This window comes from Adiantum capillus-veneris, chromosome 24, assembly GCF_014529385.1.
Source record: "Adiantum capillus-veneris isolate H3 chromosome 24, ASM1452938v2, whole genome shotgun sequence".
Lineage (NCBI taxonomy): Eukaryota > Viridiplantae > Streptophyta > Polypodiopsida > Polypodiales > Pteridaceae > Adiantum > Adiantum capillus-veneris.
Genome location: NC_140954.1, coordinates 106,994,557 through 107,010,663, shown reverse-complemented (window position 1 = coordinate 107,010,663; position 16,107 = coordinate 106,994,557). Strand labels below are relative to the sequence as shown.

The following is a 16,107-nucleotide window of genomic DNA, read 5'->3' as shown; positions in this document are numbered from 1 at the left end:
TGCGGTTAGTGTGTGTGTATATGTAGTCGCATTGAGGGGTTGTGCCGGAATGGACACACTAATGCGGAATAGGTATGTTAATTGCATGCTTGTGTAGTTGTGAATAAGAGTGATTGATGTGAGAGGTTAATTTCAACCACGTGATTGTGTGCAAGTGATTAGAAAGTAGGAATGTGTTGTTCATTAGAGGAAGCCCTTTCCATGGCTTCTCTCTATGATGAGTAGAAGGATCCCTTGAATCCTCTATTTCTATATATCTTAGGCTCGTGCTTCCATACCCTAGCCGGGTTGTCAATCCACAATTTGACAATTTTGTGGGTTGCAATTAGGTCATGCCACAACGCATCCCCACATTTGGCGCCGTTGCCGGGGATCGATAACCTAAGCTAGTGAGTTTAGGATGTGTAGAATAGAGTAATTTCACTACTAATTTTGTTGGTTTTTGAGTGTGTGTAACTCATTTTTTGGTTTGATTTGATGATGTTGTGCAAAGAATTGATGCTAATGTTGAGTTATGAATACTTCAAACCCTCAATTCCACCCCCAATTTCACTAATTTTGATGCTAACCCTTGCTAATTCGCTTCTTTCCATGCTAATTTTACTAATTTCATGCTAATTTCTACTAATTTTGACTAACCTTTCTAACCTAACCACTAACATTTGAAGTGTAAAGTATGTGAAATTCCCTTGCAAGAGGTGGAATCGTCACTCTAATCAAGTTAGTTGTACCAATTTATGCGTAATTTGATGATTTGAGTGTTTGATTTTGACCTACACTACAAGAGGTTATGTGCTCTTGTGACGCTCTTAGCGACGGAAATACACTGGGTTTTTATAACCCCCGGCGTCGCTATAACCGTCGCTAAAAGTGTCGCTACGAGAGCGTCGCTAAAACCGTTGCTACGAGCGTCGCTATGAGCGTCGCTATATGCGTCGCTATATAGCGACGCTCATAGCGACGCCTATAGCGACGCTCATAGCGACGCCTATAGCGACGCTCTCACAGAAGAGTATAGCGACGCATATAGCGACGCTACAGAGCCATAAATAGCGACGCTTATAGCGACACCTGAGAGAATATTTTTTTGGTGGCAGGGCATTGAATGCCCTGCCACCCATCAACCATATTGTACTTGATTCACTTTTTAAAAAAAGTGCAAAGGTAAATAATAGACCCAAAATAGTCACCCACAAGACGCATTGTTTGCAAAATTGACAATTGTACACATCATAGACAAACTGAATTGATTGGCAAATGTAATAATGACAATTGTACAACATCATAGGCATAAAGAATTGATTGGCAAAAGGAATTGCGGTGACAAATGTAATAATATACATGGTTCAAAAAGACGTATAAAATCCATCTCATGATACATAAGCTATGAGAAACCCTAAACTAATGCTATCTAGCTACGGCTAAACTGACGTCGTCTAATCAAACGTCTCATCGCGTCCAAGCGGCGTATCTGTCGGATTCTGCAAAAAAAGACAATAAGACAGTTTTCAGTAAATATAAACATATAACGACATTTATAAAACAATACAAAAAATAAAAAAGAGTAAACCCTAATACTAACCATGCCGCCGCGAGAACTGAGAATGTCCATCAGGGCGTTTAAGCCCTTCCTGCCTGCGTACTCGCGCTCGTACGGTGTGGGATCACGTCCTGTCATCGACCACTGTCAAAACATACAACGATTTCATTATGTTAGAACTAAAAAACTCATAAACCCTAAACTATCGAACATGCATAAAGAGCAATGTGAAAAGACTTACAAAATCGGCCTCAAATGATGCCCATCCACCGCTCCCCAAGTGGTGCGAGCTCCCTGCCTCTACTCGCGCTCTGGCTGCATCCTTTTGTTGCTTCCACTTGTCGGGATTCTCGCGCGCTGCTTTCTTCGCATTCTTCCAATCTTCTTTGGCCAGCCAATCTGGCCTATTCCACCCATTCTTGATTGCTTTTTGCACTTCGGAATGCTTGTGTTTACAGTATTCGCGCATTCGAATCTTCATCAGGTCTTCATTGAAGCGCTGATCCCGTGTTGGAACGGGAAACTCATCATGAAGTATGCTGATGACTCTGTTTTTTAAATCACTTGGTACTTCACTCCATTTGTTTAGTATATAGTGTCTAAACAGCTGAGAGCAAAGACCACGCATGCGCGAGATCACCTTCTTGCCGTCATCATCCATGATGATGCCGCCGCTGATGTCGACGGAGTAAGGCAAGCCCTCTGGCCGGTGACGCGTGAACCTGGGTGTCCCGACAGGGGTCTCTAGCTAGCGGCGTGTCGATGGGGGTACGGACGTCAGGTGTCTCCATCGGCGTCTGGGCGCCGAAGCGAGGAGTGTCGAGTGGGGTGGCTCCTGGCGGAGTAGGTAGAGGTGTGTAGCTTCTAGGAACAGTCAGCCGTGCAAAACCTGGCGTAGACGGCGATGCTGTGGCTGGTGTGGGGGCGGGCAAAGAAGGGGAGGGTAAAGAGCCTCGTCGAACACGAGGCGGTGTGGAGGCATCGGTGGCGGAATCCCCACAACAACCGCCACCGCCACCACTAGAGCGCCGGTGTCTAGACGAGTGTGACGCTCGTCTCATCGACGCCGAAGCTTCGGAGCGCGCCGAATGCTCCGAAAGAGAGGGAGATGCGGATGGTGTAGGAACGCGCGATGATGCGCCAGAGCGATGACGCTCCACGTACCACTGTCTCTGCTGCGGTGACAAAGAAGAAAGAAACTCCTCATCATCCATACCTGCATTAAACACACGAATATTTAAACTCCTTATTGAATGAATAGAGTAGACAATGACGCAAAGACCATTAAATACAATGACGTAATGACGCATATAAATACAATGACGCAATGAATCGAGTGATAGAAGAGGCAAGTCGAAAACTCAGAATTTTCAATCAAAAGATGTGAGCGCGAGTAGAAAAGAGCGTTACACACCATGGAAGCTACTTAGAGAGCTAGAGCTTTTACAGCACGGAGCAAAATTGTTCAAATACAATATTTGTGGCTTTAAGAGATCTCTCTCTCATCCTCGCATAACTCAGCATAACTTCCTATATCTATATAGAGCTCTCCGTTTAAACACATATCCTCTGTTTCATTTTGTAGCTCCTCTGCATGCACCCCATATAGAGTAGTAGCATCTTGATGCTCGTCTGGCACCACCGCAGCGGCTTCTGATTGAGCATCTTCTCTGATCTCCTCCATTGATGTCGTTGTGATTGGCACATGGTAGCATTCATACGTCCTTGCACTACGAGGGGCTACCTCTATGACGTACCACCAGTTTGATGTAGACTTTGTAGGATGAAATACTACCTGCCAGAGCCACATAACTTACATGAGAGCCACATAACTTGTAAAAGGGGGATGTTAACTATTTATATACGAATGGTATGGAGTCTACGTCGATCTCCTTTTGTGAGATCCATTGCACCAGCTTTGCAAGTTTGTAGATTGTGTTACGGATGTCGAGAGACAAACATCCCTCAATGGCAACCGGTAAAATAAACTGTAAAGTATGTGCAGCAATGATATTAAAGTCCACATTTTATGCAATGATATTAAAGTCCACTATGAACGTACCTGACACATTTTATGCCAATCGTGTGACTTCAAACCGGTAAGCTTTCCTTCTTTAGTAAAACACGTTCGGAGCGAGTGCATTACGCCAGTGGGGGTCCGCAAAGATCGAATGGCCTCTTTTACTTTGCGTTCTTGGGCTCCTGTGAAAATCCATGGTGCTTTAGGAAGTTTTATCGATCCATCAGACGCTGTTTGCGGCCAATATTGCTCCATACGATCCACATTTCTAAGGTCAACTCTGGCTCCCAAAGTATCTTTCTTGCCGGTCAAATGGTCCCATAGTAGATTACCCACATTCTTGAATATGTGCATTGGATCGAGCAAGTGATTGATCACGAGTCGGGGCCAGTATGGTAACTCGTACCATAGAGATAGTCTCTTCATCCCTGGAGGCAATCCGTCATCGCACATCTCCTTCTGCTCTAACCATGCTTGTGCAGACATCCTTGGTGGCTCTCTTCCCAAAAAGCCGTCGCGTAACACATGATTCTCCGGAAGATACGCTTGATGACCTTCGTAGATTTGCTTCTTCAGTGAGGCTGCCCTACGTGCATTCAGTCTAGGTCCACATGTGACACATGCTCTGTATCCGCTTGTTTGAAGCCCTGCATGTATACACATGATAATAGATCAACTATGGGGAAAAACAAGATTTACAGTGTCTGAGAGAGGAGTGTCAATAGATCACCTGAGCATTCTGTTAGCCCGGGATAGTCATGCATGGTCCACATTAGAATACCTCTGATCAAAGCATTCCGTCGTCCTGTGTGTCGGCTCATATCCACCACCTCTATGCCAATCCACAATTGTTGTAGCTCTTCCAATAGTGGACGAAGATACACATCCATATTCCCCACTTTATATCGCCCTGGCACAATCAAGCTTAGCCATAGGTGCCCCTTCTTCGTAGTCAACCACGGGGGAATGTTGTAGTTGACGATGACAACGGGCCATACACTGTAAGATGTTGATCTTTGACCAAATGGATTTACGCCATCCATAGCCAGGCCTAAGCGCAAATTTCGAGCTTCCCTGGCAAAATCCGACCATGTTCCATCTATATGTTTCCAGGCTGCGCAATCTGCAGGAATTCGTAGCACACCATCCGAAGATTTATTCTCCTCATGCCATGATGCTAGGGCGGCCATGGACTTACATTCGAAGAAATGCTTGATGCGAGGAAGCAAAGGAAAATGTCGCAAAACCTTTTGTGGAATTTTTGTCCCGTGGAGATCTACTTGATATCTTTCAGAATCACATTTCGGACACTTCTCCATGTCTGTGTATTCCCCTCTGAAAAGAATGCAGTCATTAGGACAAGCGTGGATAGAATTGTAATCCATCCCCAAGTTTCGCAAAATCTTTCTTGCTTCATCTCGGGAATCTGGCATCACATTGTCAGCTGGTAGAATGTGCTCTTTCAGCAATCTACACAACATAAAAATATGATACAGTCGTGTAAAAATCTATCAGATCATTATACATTTAGAGTTCTATTAAAGTAAACTAATTGTAATAGATCACCTGAAAAGCGCTGTGACGCTAGTGTCACTCCATCCAAACTTTGCCTGCATGTTGAGAAGAACCAGGAGTGCTTTCAATCTAGACATACGTGCTCCATTATACAATGATGTATCGGCTTCACTTTTCATATCATCATAGATAAGCCTTTCTGAATCCATGATCGTCTCGATCATTTCATCAATCTCGGGCTCAAACATTGCCTCGTTGGGAATGTGCTCTGCATGATCATCCCCCGAGCTGTCAGAGGCTACATCTTGTGGCCTCACATATGCTGCTTGACCAAAGCGCCTGCGAATACGTCTATTGGGTTACAAGATTGCTGCTTGTTGGCCAGCGTCAGAGTCCGACGAGTTATAATTGGCAACAACTCGATCTATAATAGATGGATCGAACTCGCCAAATTCGCGAACGTGCTGCAAAGAAACACGTCTTGTCCGTCGCACAGCATGCTTGCATTGATTACAAGGACATAAGACCCTCGTTGAGAGATAGGTGTTTCGGTTGGACGGTCCCACATCCTCGTCGCTACTCATAATGAGGATAAAAAACTTATAACCTGGACAACAAATTTAATATTCTATTGGCATTCTTCGTTTTATCTCTCTCTCTCTCTCTCTCTCTCTCTCTCTCTCTCTCTCTCTCTCTCTCTCTTTACCTCACATTCTCTAGTCATGTCCAATCCCCGCACACCTCGGTCTAGAGGTGCACGGAGATCAGAACCACCGGGTTATAATCTCGTCTTTATTGGTCAATACCTATATTTGTGGGTACAAGAAATCTAGACACCCACGTCTACATGATACTGCATGTAGTGGACAAAATCCCTTTGCCTCTTCTCTAGCTGTAGCACTTCACTTCATCTTAACATCTTTTCACAGTAGATCTTTTCACTGTTCGTCTAACTCTAAACCCTAAACCGTAAGTAATTCTTGCGTGGACTCGATCTAACGTAAATAAGCGTAAATCTAAATAAACGTAAATCTAACTAAAAATAAAGCTAAATCTAATTTAACGTAAGTCTAATGACTAGAGGTTGTCTAGATGGTCATTGTGTCGGGGATGTAGTGACTCTTGCCGCCCTGAAGATCCACCTTCTTCCCTATCTTCTGAAGACATTTCACCAGTACTTTTGGATCGACGGAGCCCACCATGAGTGAAGGCAGCAATACCCTATATTCCATTGAGGGCTTTCTTCACCCGCTTCATGCAGGCATCGCAGTCTATGGAGACCCGCATCTAATCTAATATAACGTAAATCTAAATCTAGCTTAAATAAACGTAAATCTAGTTAAAAATAAACCTAAATCTAATTTAATGTAAGTCTACATATAACCTAATCTTTAACGTCTTTTAAGATAGTTTCCTACGACGTTATAACTCTCTTCTTCCTGTGTGTGTGCGCGTGTGTGGATGTGTGTGCCAATAAAAAGAGATAAATGGTATAACCTTTCTATCACCCATGCCAAGTATGATAGATTGATTATGCCATTTCTCTCTTGAATAATAGGTCTTCAGTTCAACTCCTCGTCGGCTAGATCTTTAGGTCTTTTAATTTTAATTAGTTTCCTACGACGCTCCCTTAGTTTCTCTTTCTTTCTCTCTCAATGTGTGTGCGTTTTTTTGGATCGTATGCATGTTTTCTTTCTCTTTTCCTCTCTCAATGTGTGCGTTTTTTGTTTATGCATGTTCTCTCTCTCTTTTCCTCTCTCAATGCGTGCGTTTTTTGTTTATGCATGCTCTCTCTCTCTTTTTCTCTCTCAATGTGTGTGTGCATTCTTTGTTTATGTATGTGTGTGCGTTTTTGTACTCTCTCTCGCTCTCTCTCTCTCTCTCTCTCTCTCTCAAAAACACTATGTGTGTGTGTGTATGTGTGTGTGTGAGAGAGAGAGAGAGGGAGAGAGAGAGGGGAAGGGAACATGAGAATGAGGAGAGGGAAGGAGCATACCTGGCTCTCCTTCCTCTCCTCGTGTGTGTGTGTGTGTGTGTGTGTGTGTGTAAAAGAAAAAGAGAGAGAGAGAGAGAGAGAGAGAGAGAGAGAGTGAGGGAGAGCGTTACCTGTTCTTTGCTTGAGGGCGCCGAAAAACTCAGATCTGAGATCTGAGTTTTTGGGCACGCTCGGTTATTTTTTTTACCCCAGCTGGCGTCGCTATGAGCGTCGCTATAAGCGTCGCTAATGTGAAGAGCCTCTTGTAGTGCTACAAATGGTCAATTTTGGAGCAGATTTGATGATGCACACACTTGTGTGTGCAATGATGCGACTTCGCGTGGAGCAAAGGAATAGCTTGGAGTGTAATTAAGATGTAAGTTCACTCACTTGTTATGCCAATTCTTGATTGATCAATGTGATTCAATTTGCTAATTATTTTCTAAAATTAGGTGTGTAACACAAATTGACACTTTGCACCTAATTTGATACACTTTGAATGAAATTGAGAGTCCAATTGTGACTAACAACTTTGTGTGTATCCAAATAATGCTTAATTTTCATCAAGAATTCATGTGTGTGCATAAAAATCATTGTGTGTGTGCACACACCAAAGAGGGAAAAAACTGTCAAAAATTTCAAGTGTGTGTGCACCTAATCTTAAGTGTGTGCATGCGTATAAAGTGATGTAATTGATGGTATATGACTATGAAATCATGAAATTGATGTTTATTCTAAGCTAATTCAATCATTGGATTAAGCCTAGTTGCCAAAATTTTGGGCAAAAATTGAGTATGTGTGCCCATCCACGACCACTTGATTTTTAATGATTGATGGTCAATTGGGACATCTAAATGGTTTTTGATTGTGAAATGATCATAAAAAGTGTGTGTGCAATCATTAGGTGTAATCCTAAATGCATTGCCAATCGAGCCAAATTTGAAAGCTTAATTTTTGAGTGTGTGCATTGCTTGATTGGGTAAAAATAGTGTAATTTTTTAGAAATTGAGCATGCATGCATTCATTTATGCCTGATTGAGTTTGAAATTTGTGCATTCCAATGTGGAATTGATGTAATTTTTTCATAAAATTTTGGCCTAAATTTAGGTGTGTGTGCCTACTCAATGGCATGTGCAATCCTGTTCTTGAATGAATAATTGGTATTTTTTACCAATTATGATGATTAATTTGGTCAAATAATTGAGTATGGATCACAAATTTGCTTTGAGAATTGAAATTCATCACTTAATCAATGCTCAATTGTGGATATTTTTCATTCATGATTAGCTGGCTATACAAGCCAAATGACAAATTCAATTGAATTTGGATGATGAGGGCCATTGGAGATGAGCAATTGATTTTGCAATGATTGATAAGTGGGGTTGAGTTGGTAATTGAAGAAAATTTGTGCAATAATAAAGCATGTATGCATCTCCCAACAATGGATTCAATTTTTTCACAAATGGGAAGTTCTTATGCATGAATTGATTGACCTAATTTTTCATATGTGTAAATCCAGTCCCTTTTAAATGAAGATATGGTACTATGATTATTCAATCGTGCTCAAAAGTTGAGATTAATTTTATAGTGCATTCTAACCTAATTGATTGTAGTTAATGGAGTTCGGAATTGACAAATTTCGCATTCAAATTATCATGTGCAAACTCATCGATCTTTTGGAAAATAAAATCGAACAATCAAATGTTCAAGGTTGAAATTTTCAATAATAGAGATTGTGCATTTTCTATGCATGCAGGGAATGAATGTTTCAATTTATCAATGGAAAATGATGATTAATGCGAAGGGAATGCTCAACTGAAAGTCTTTGAGAGGATGTTTATACCCCTCTTTAAAGGGTATCGATGGACCCGATCTCAAGCTAATCATAGCTTCTTCCCTTCTCTCGTTACTCCTGATGGGAAACTCGTCCTAAGAGAGTAATTGTTTTAAAAGGGGGAAAACTATAAAATCAAACTCACACACACAAAAGCTGAGTCTTGACTCTTGAGTCTCGAGTCTCGACACAATCAAACTCACACACACACAAGCTGAGTCTTGACTCTTGAGTCTCGAGTCTCGACTCCTACTTTCCTCATCCGTTCCTGCAGCCTTGTCTATTACTGATCCACACGTCCTTATTTTCTTTTTTGGCAGCTTGCGAGCAACACACACACACAAACTTGCAGGCTTGGTCACATGCATACCACCAAAAACCTTGGCCACACATGCTCTAGCTTTGGCTAAAATTGGTGCATCCAATTGATGGCGCCATACATGCCGTTGCTATTTTCAAAGCACAAACCCACACACGATCTCGTCACTTGCGTCCATTCACTGGCCAACTTCAGTGCAGTGCATGCACACACATGGTAAAAATTGTTTGCAATGCCGCTCATCAACCTATCTGCATTGCTTGACTTTAGCGTGCTGCTCATGAATGATGGAATGGCAATGAGCTGGGGCGACGCAAAGAGGAGGATACAACCTGCGTGCTTAAATTTAGCAAGCTCAACCACAACCCTACCCTGTCGACCCTCATGCCCATTGGCATGCACAACCAACCACACACACACTTAATTCGCTCTCTGGAGTCTGCACGTCATGCCCACCTCACGATCACACTTTAACAAATTGAAACACACACACACACACATGCGCTGGGTTGCCGTGCTCTGCCAGCCCACCCTGCTCTTGCCCACGTGCCCTGCCGACGCGCTGCTGCTAACTCAGATCCAACCCCACCAATGTGCTGGCCATAGTACACGACAACACACACTTTTGGAATTTGGCCTTGATGGCCTTGTGAATCGGATCCTCTCTGTTGTTTTTGCCTCGTCGCTGCAGATCCAGCTCATCGCCAGCTTAGTCACCAAAAATTAAAATAAAAAATGAAACTTGTTTAAAAATGTGTTCCCACCAAAACCTTCCCAACTTCTTCCTCGCTCGTCCTGCTAGGCTCGTCATTGCAATCAAGAGGTCCACATCCTTACCTTTTGAAAACGAAAATGTAACAGAGTGAGCTTTTCTTCACTCAATTTGACCGTCATGATCACATCTTTGCCAAAAATATAATCTTCATTGAAATCATGGCATCCATTGAGTATCGTCCAATATGTATAATTTCAATCATTCATGGAGAGCATGGATTGCGTTAAAATGTTTGGGGTTGTAGCGGAACACAAAGTTTTAGTGCTTATTTAATAAATGCAAAATCTCTGAGTAGCACAAACACTGATCATATTTTTTTAAAAGGAATTGGCGTATGATAGAACAATTAGGATTAATTTGACCACTCATGAAGCATTGGTGGATTATGAGTGATGCATGGCTGGGATATTTTGTGGTTGAACGTCATTGCTTGATGTATCTTTTACTACTTACTTTGAATGAAAAATGCTTTCATGCACTAAACAATTAAGTTGTTTTTGAAAGGTTTGAGCAATGATTGAGCGCCTTGATTGAGCTGGTTGAGACTTTAGTGCTTAAGTTGAATGAAAAATCATGGGAAAGCACTAAAATTGAGCTTTTTGATAGCAACAAGAGATCACTGAAGTTTGGGTTTGACATTGAGTGTACATTTTTAGTGCTTGCTTTAAATGTAAACACCCTACATAGCACTAAAATTTGAGCTTCTTGAATGATCATGTAAAAGGGCAGTAAAATTTTGGGCTTGTGCTTGATCTTACATTTTTTAGTGCTTATTTTAAATGACCAATGCTTAAAAGCACTAAAAATTGAGCTTTATTTTGAAGGGATCTGGCAAGTGTGTGATTCCAAATGATCCAAGAAGGGGTCATCATTGCAATATATTGCAACAATTTGGCTAATTAGAGCCATTCCAAAAAAATTGGATTAAAAGTTGTATACATGCTAGCTCATAGCTTGGTCAAAAGTTAAATTTTTTCATTTTGAGCTAGTATTTACCCAACGTTTTTGAAGCTTTCAAGTACATAATTTGGCTATTGAGAGCCATTCATTTTTATTTCATCAAGTTGCACTCATCTTTAGCTCATAGATTGCTCTAAAAAATTGTAAAATTTCATGTGAGCTAGTTGTTAGCCAACTTTTTAGAAAGCTTTGAAATGTTAAATTTGGCTTTGAAGAGCCACTTCACTTCATAAAGTTGCATTATCAGCTCTTGGCTTGTTTAAATTCCATATCTCATTGAGCTATAAATTAATCTACTTTTGAATCATGCATGAGAGATTGAAAAAAATTGTAAAATTTGCTTATATAGAAGCATTTAACCTCTCTCATTGTTAATATGTATGCATAAATTTGCTATCAAAGAGCATCATGTGCATAACCAAAGGCACTTTTTTCCCTTTGGCAAATTCGGGTATGCAAGACCTTAGCTTTAGCTTTTATTAATGTTGTGTGGTTTCTGTCTTTCAATAAAAGGCTTTGGAGCTTGTGTTTTCACTTAGCTTCAATCAAGCTTGGATTGTAATAAAAGGATCAAGAAGCTTCTCTAACACGAAGGGGATGCTTGCTCAAGGATGCACAAAAAGCATGAATAGGTGTAATCCTTCCATGATTTTGCTCTTTTTATTTCTCCATGCTTGGGTAAAGTAATTTTTGCTTCTAAGCTATGGATCTTTCATGTTCAAAAGCTAGGCATCCTAAAGTTTCAACACTTTGCTTTGTAAAAATTAACTCATCAAAAAATTAGATTTTATGTGTGCTAATCATAGGTAATTGGCCTTGACCATAGATAAATGCAGGTTTATTTCTCATTAGTCCTAGACTCTTAGTGATAGTTTTAATACTCCATTCATTTTTAACATGATCTAGGGCTATGATTAGGCTTTAGTCTCTTTAGTCCAATTTCCATATGCATCTCATGTTGAAAGCAATAAAATGCTAAAAAATGAACCAATGAAGCAAAAAAAGTGTCAAGAAAAAGTAGCAAAAATGCTACTAGACACATGAAAATCAAAATCTCTATGTTATGTTGTGTCTATGTGAGACCTAGCGCCTTATTGGCACTTGGCACGCGAGGGGAATCACCTTGGCTCCCTTGGTCAAGGCCCTAAATCGGTGCCCTGCGATGATAGGGGTTAGCCCTCGCCTTGGTAGGCTAGTAGGATTTTGGAACACCTTCTTGAGGGTTCAAGGAGCCGAGAGTCGCATCTAGACTTGCCTTGGGATGGTAGCCTTGTGATTGTGCTTTAATTTTTTCAATGAATGACAAAAACAAAACTTCCATGAGCTTCAAAAAGCTTTGCAATGTACTAATAGATTAGGAGCTTTTTTATAGCCCATAGACATGATAGACTTGAATGATTTATTAAGACTGTTCACATAGTTGTTAGTCTAGTAAGTTTATGAACTTGCATTAGACTAAGGTCATAATTGATTGCTTGTGTTTCATGCATAAAATTGAAATTTCAAGTGGTTTAATCTTCACAATAGTTTAGGTGTCTTTTTTGCTTTATGTTGTCTAGTTTTTGACTATGATTGACCCATCTTTTAGAAGAAAAATTTCACTTTCCATGATTGTTCATTTGTGCTTCAGTTTTTATTCATTCTTGGTGGCCTTTAATGCTCATTTATTGCTTCTATGTTTTGCAGCTCAACATTTCTTCCATGGACTTGCTTTCTACCATGTCACCGTGTCTTGCTTCACTGGCACACAAGGATGTGCGCCAAATTAGGAAGGGGAGAATGTTAGCAGGGGCTAACATAGGCTACACCAATTATGCACCAAGTTGTAGATGTGCTATATTGCACAATATTTCCTTTTCATTGTATAGGGCTTGTGCTCATGTAGGAGTTCCAAAGTTGTATGAGTTTAGGCTAGAGAGCTCAACTTTATCCCATAGTTGAAGGGTTTGAGGCCCAAAGCTATAAAAGAGCCCTATGCATAATGAGACGTAATTCTTGGGTGAGGAATCCTCTTTGTAGAGTGGATGGTCATGAGGCTCATGGGCTTTCAATGCCCATGTAGCTCTTGATTTCTAATAAAATCAATTACACTTTCTTTCTTATTAGTCTTCTTTGTTTGATTATGTGGAGTGAGATTATATTAGTGTGATGGTAGATCTATATTCCCTTTTGAGTTAATCTATTCTATCCACACCATTGGCCATGGTGTGTGAGGGTTGTGCCTTCCTTCTCTTCCTCTTTCTCTGTAAGGTGCAGTTAGTGTGTGTGCATACGTATTCGCATTGAGGGGTTGTGCCGGAATGGACACACTAATGCGGAGTAGGTATGTTAATTTCATGCTTGTGTAGTTGTGAATAAGAGTGATTGATGTGAGAGGTTAATTTCAACCACGTGATTGTGTGCAAGTGATTAGTAAGTAGGAATGTGTTGTTGATTAGAGGAAGCCCTTTCCATGGCTTCTCTCTATGATGAGTAGAATGATCCCTTGAATCCTCTATGTCTATACATCTTAGGCTCGTGCTTCCATGCCCTAGCCGGGTTGCCGATCCACGATTTGACAATTTTGTGGGTTGCAATTAGGTCGTGCTACAATGCATCCCCACAGATGCCTTATGGATGATTTGGGTGTTGGATAGGACAATGCCAACACCATCTACACAGACAGTCAAAGTGCATTGGCAACTACAAGGAACCTATTTTTTCATGCTCGTAGAAAGCACATTGAGGTGCATTACCACTATGTCAAGGAGAGGCTCTCAGTAGGAGATATGAGCTTAGCTTATGTGCCAACACAGGACAACATTGCAAATCTTTTCACAAAGGCATTCTCTCATGAGAAGTTCAAGGTTTTCCACAAAGCTTTGGGCTTACTCCCTTTTGTGAACTAATGATGTCCTCAAGGCATGGAACTTCCCTTTACTCTATGTGCCAGCTTTCATTCACTGCATCACTCCCAAGGGGGGTTTTCTACCATATACATGTGGTAGTGATGTGTGTGAACACACTTAGGACCGTCAGGGAATTTTTTCCACCACTAAGAGGCTTTTTCCCTCGCCTTGTCCATTGTATAAACGCCCATCATTCTAGGGATATCTGATTTGTCCATTACACACTAAGTAATGCACTTTTTATTGTGAGCCTCAAGCTTCCTTCGTCTTCTCCAAGCTATGTGTGTTTTCTTGCAGCCCTAATTCCAACCTATCAATGGAAAAGAGTTTGAAGTTTTTGAAATTTAAACCAAGATTCTATTACAAATGTGATTGAAGTTGGGAGGGGGTAACACTCATGGAAAAGGTTTGAAGTTTTTGAAACTTAAAATGTGCTACAATTTGAGTACTTTTTCTTTCATAGTTATAGCCAACCTTAGTGAAGCTAGAGATAGGGTGGGTTTAAGGGTGAAAGAATCAGAGTGATAGTTAAAGGCTTATGGCAGCCTTAAAATCTTCTTTGGGTAGTGCTACATAGCATGTGCTAGTCCTACTTTGTATTTTCTCTCTCAGAGAAATTTTCACATTAGGTGCAGTCATTAAGCAGTTGTTTTGTTGTCAACCATGGCAAGTGCAGTCACTCGCCATGGTTGACAACAACACATATGCTTTCAAGATGTTTGTTGTTGAGGACAATTGGATGGGGATAACTACCCAATGTGGGCAAGTTATATAATGACGCTGGAGAGGGGGAAATGGGAAAACACCCAGAACACAACACAATGCCTCAGCATAGCCCAAGGTATACACAATACCCCAATTGACTAGAGTTCACCTTAAAAACTCAACACTTCTCACAAGAAAACCACCGCTTGCACATGACGATATGCACACATGCTTGCAACACACCGAACTAGCCCAATCATCTCGCTCTACTCAACTCACACCTTCCACATACACACAACCTCTCTCTATCTCTCTTTGGACAATAGACCTCAAGGGACACACACGCCGACACACGCCTAGAAACACATGCGCACAGTAAATAGTAGAAGGGGGAATCAACGCTAGAAGAGAGCGATGATGGCTTTACTAGCATCAACACAACCATTTACAACCCACTCCCTGCCGGCACAACCCTCGGCATCATACTCTAGCTTCATTAGCCGCCTTGACAAAAGGCCCTTCAATCGGTCCAAAGAAACCCTTGTAAATGCATGAGAACTCTCTTTTCTAGGAGATTTACAAGGCTTAAAAAAGAAACATTTGGGGCATCTAGCTCGTGTTTCTCAATTGAAGCCTTATTTTTGTATTGCAACCAAATGGCACTATTCATCTAGCATTACCCCTGCATGGTGAACACCTCGGCATTTTCCATTAACACTCTCTCTCTCTGTCTCTCTCTCTCTCTCTCTCTCTCTCTCTCTCTCTCTCTCTCTCTCTCTCTCTCTCTCTCTCTCTCTCTCTCTCTCTCTCTCTCTCTCTCTCTCTCTAGCCACATGAGGAGTACCCCTTATTCTTTGTCCACTTTGAATTTCTCTCTTGGCCGCCCACTTTGTTCGGCTCGGCTTGGAACTGCTTCCCACCTCCCTCATGACCCCTCCCCATTTCACTAGAGAGGTCACTAGTTTGGGGGGGTGGAGGGGGGGGGGGGGGTTGTTTTACCCTTAGCTTCAAAAAATTTGGAGGCCACTGGCCCGTGGGACAGAGCCCTTATGGTCTGCTATGTCATCAATGCATGTAATCGGACCACACAAAGGAGCCATCATTGGCCGCTGCCTTGTGCCAATTGCTACGCCCCAAAGCGTCACCAAGTCAGGCCCGGAACACCCAAGGGACTGACCTCCATAGCTGCACAAGAGGGGAGGTCCCATTTCCTCTCTCCTTGTGATGCTTGTAAAGAGGGCTCACCAAGGTCTTATGCAACTCACCTCAAACCCACATTTTTGCATTTGGGCTCTTTAGCGCTGCCACGTGTCAACTTGGGAGAAATTGCCCCACAAAACCCTTATTGGAACTCCTAAAAAAACGTCCATATTTGTCCCAACTTCCAACTGCTCCCACTATATGCTCAGTTATCAGATGGTTGAGCCGTAAATTCTCATCATAAGCTAGCATTCAGACTTCAAACTTGGCTGCGTGCTCTGTGCTTCGATTAACCAATGTCCTTGAGCGACACAAACCAAAAAAATAAAAGCTCATAGCACAGCCTTGAACCTTGTCAAGATTCAAAAAATTCCTA

At 41.6% G+C, this 16,107-nt stretch overlaps 1 protein-coding gene across 1 annotated transcript; it reads right to left on the bottom strand.

Annotated features, from left to right (window-relative positions):
- Positions 1–1,418: 1,418 nt before the first annotated feature.
- LOC147426914 (uncharacterized) lies at positions 1,419–2,021 on the bottom strand. The gene is made up of 3 exons (XM_086498249.1): positions 1,782–2,021; positions 1,583–1,684; positions 1,419–1,481 (listed from the first exon to the last, which is right to left on the bottom strand). Exons 1-3 carry the CDS (start codon positions 2,019–2,021, stop codon positions 1,437–1,439), a joined length of 387 nt encoding a protein of 128 aa, XP_086354375.1. The 3' UTR covers positions 1,419–1,436.
- Positions 2,022–16,107: the final 14,086 nt, after the last annotated feature.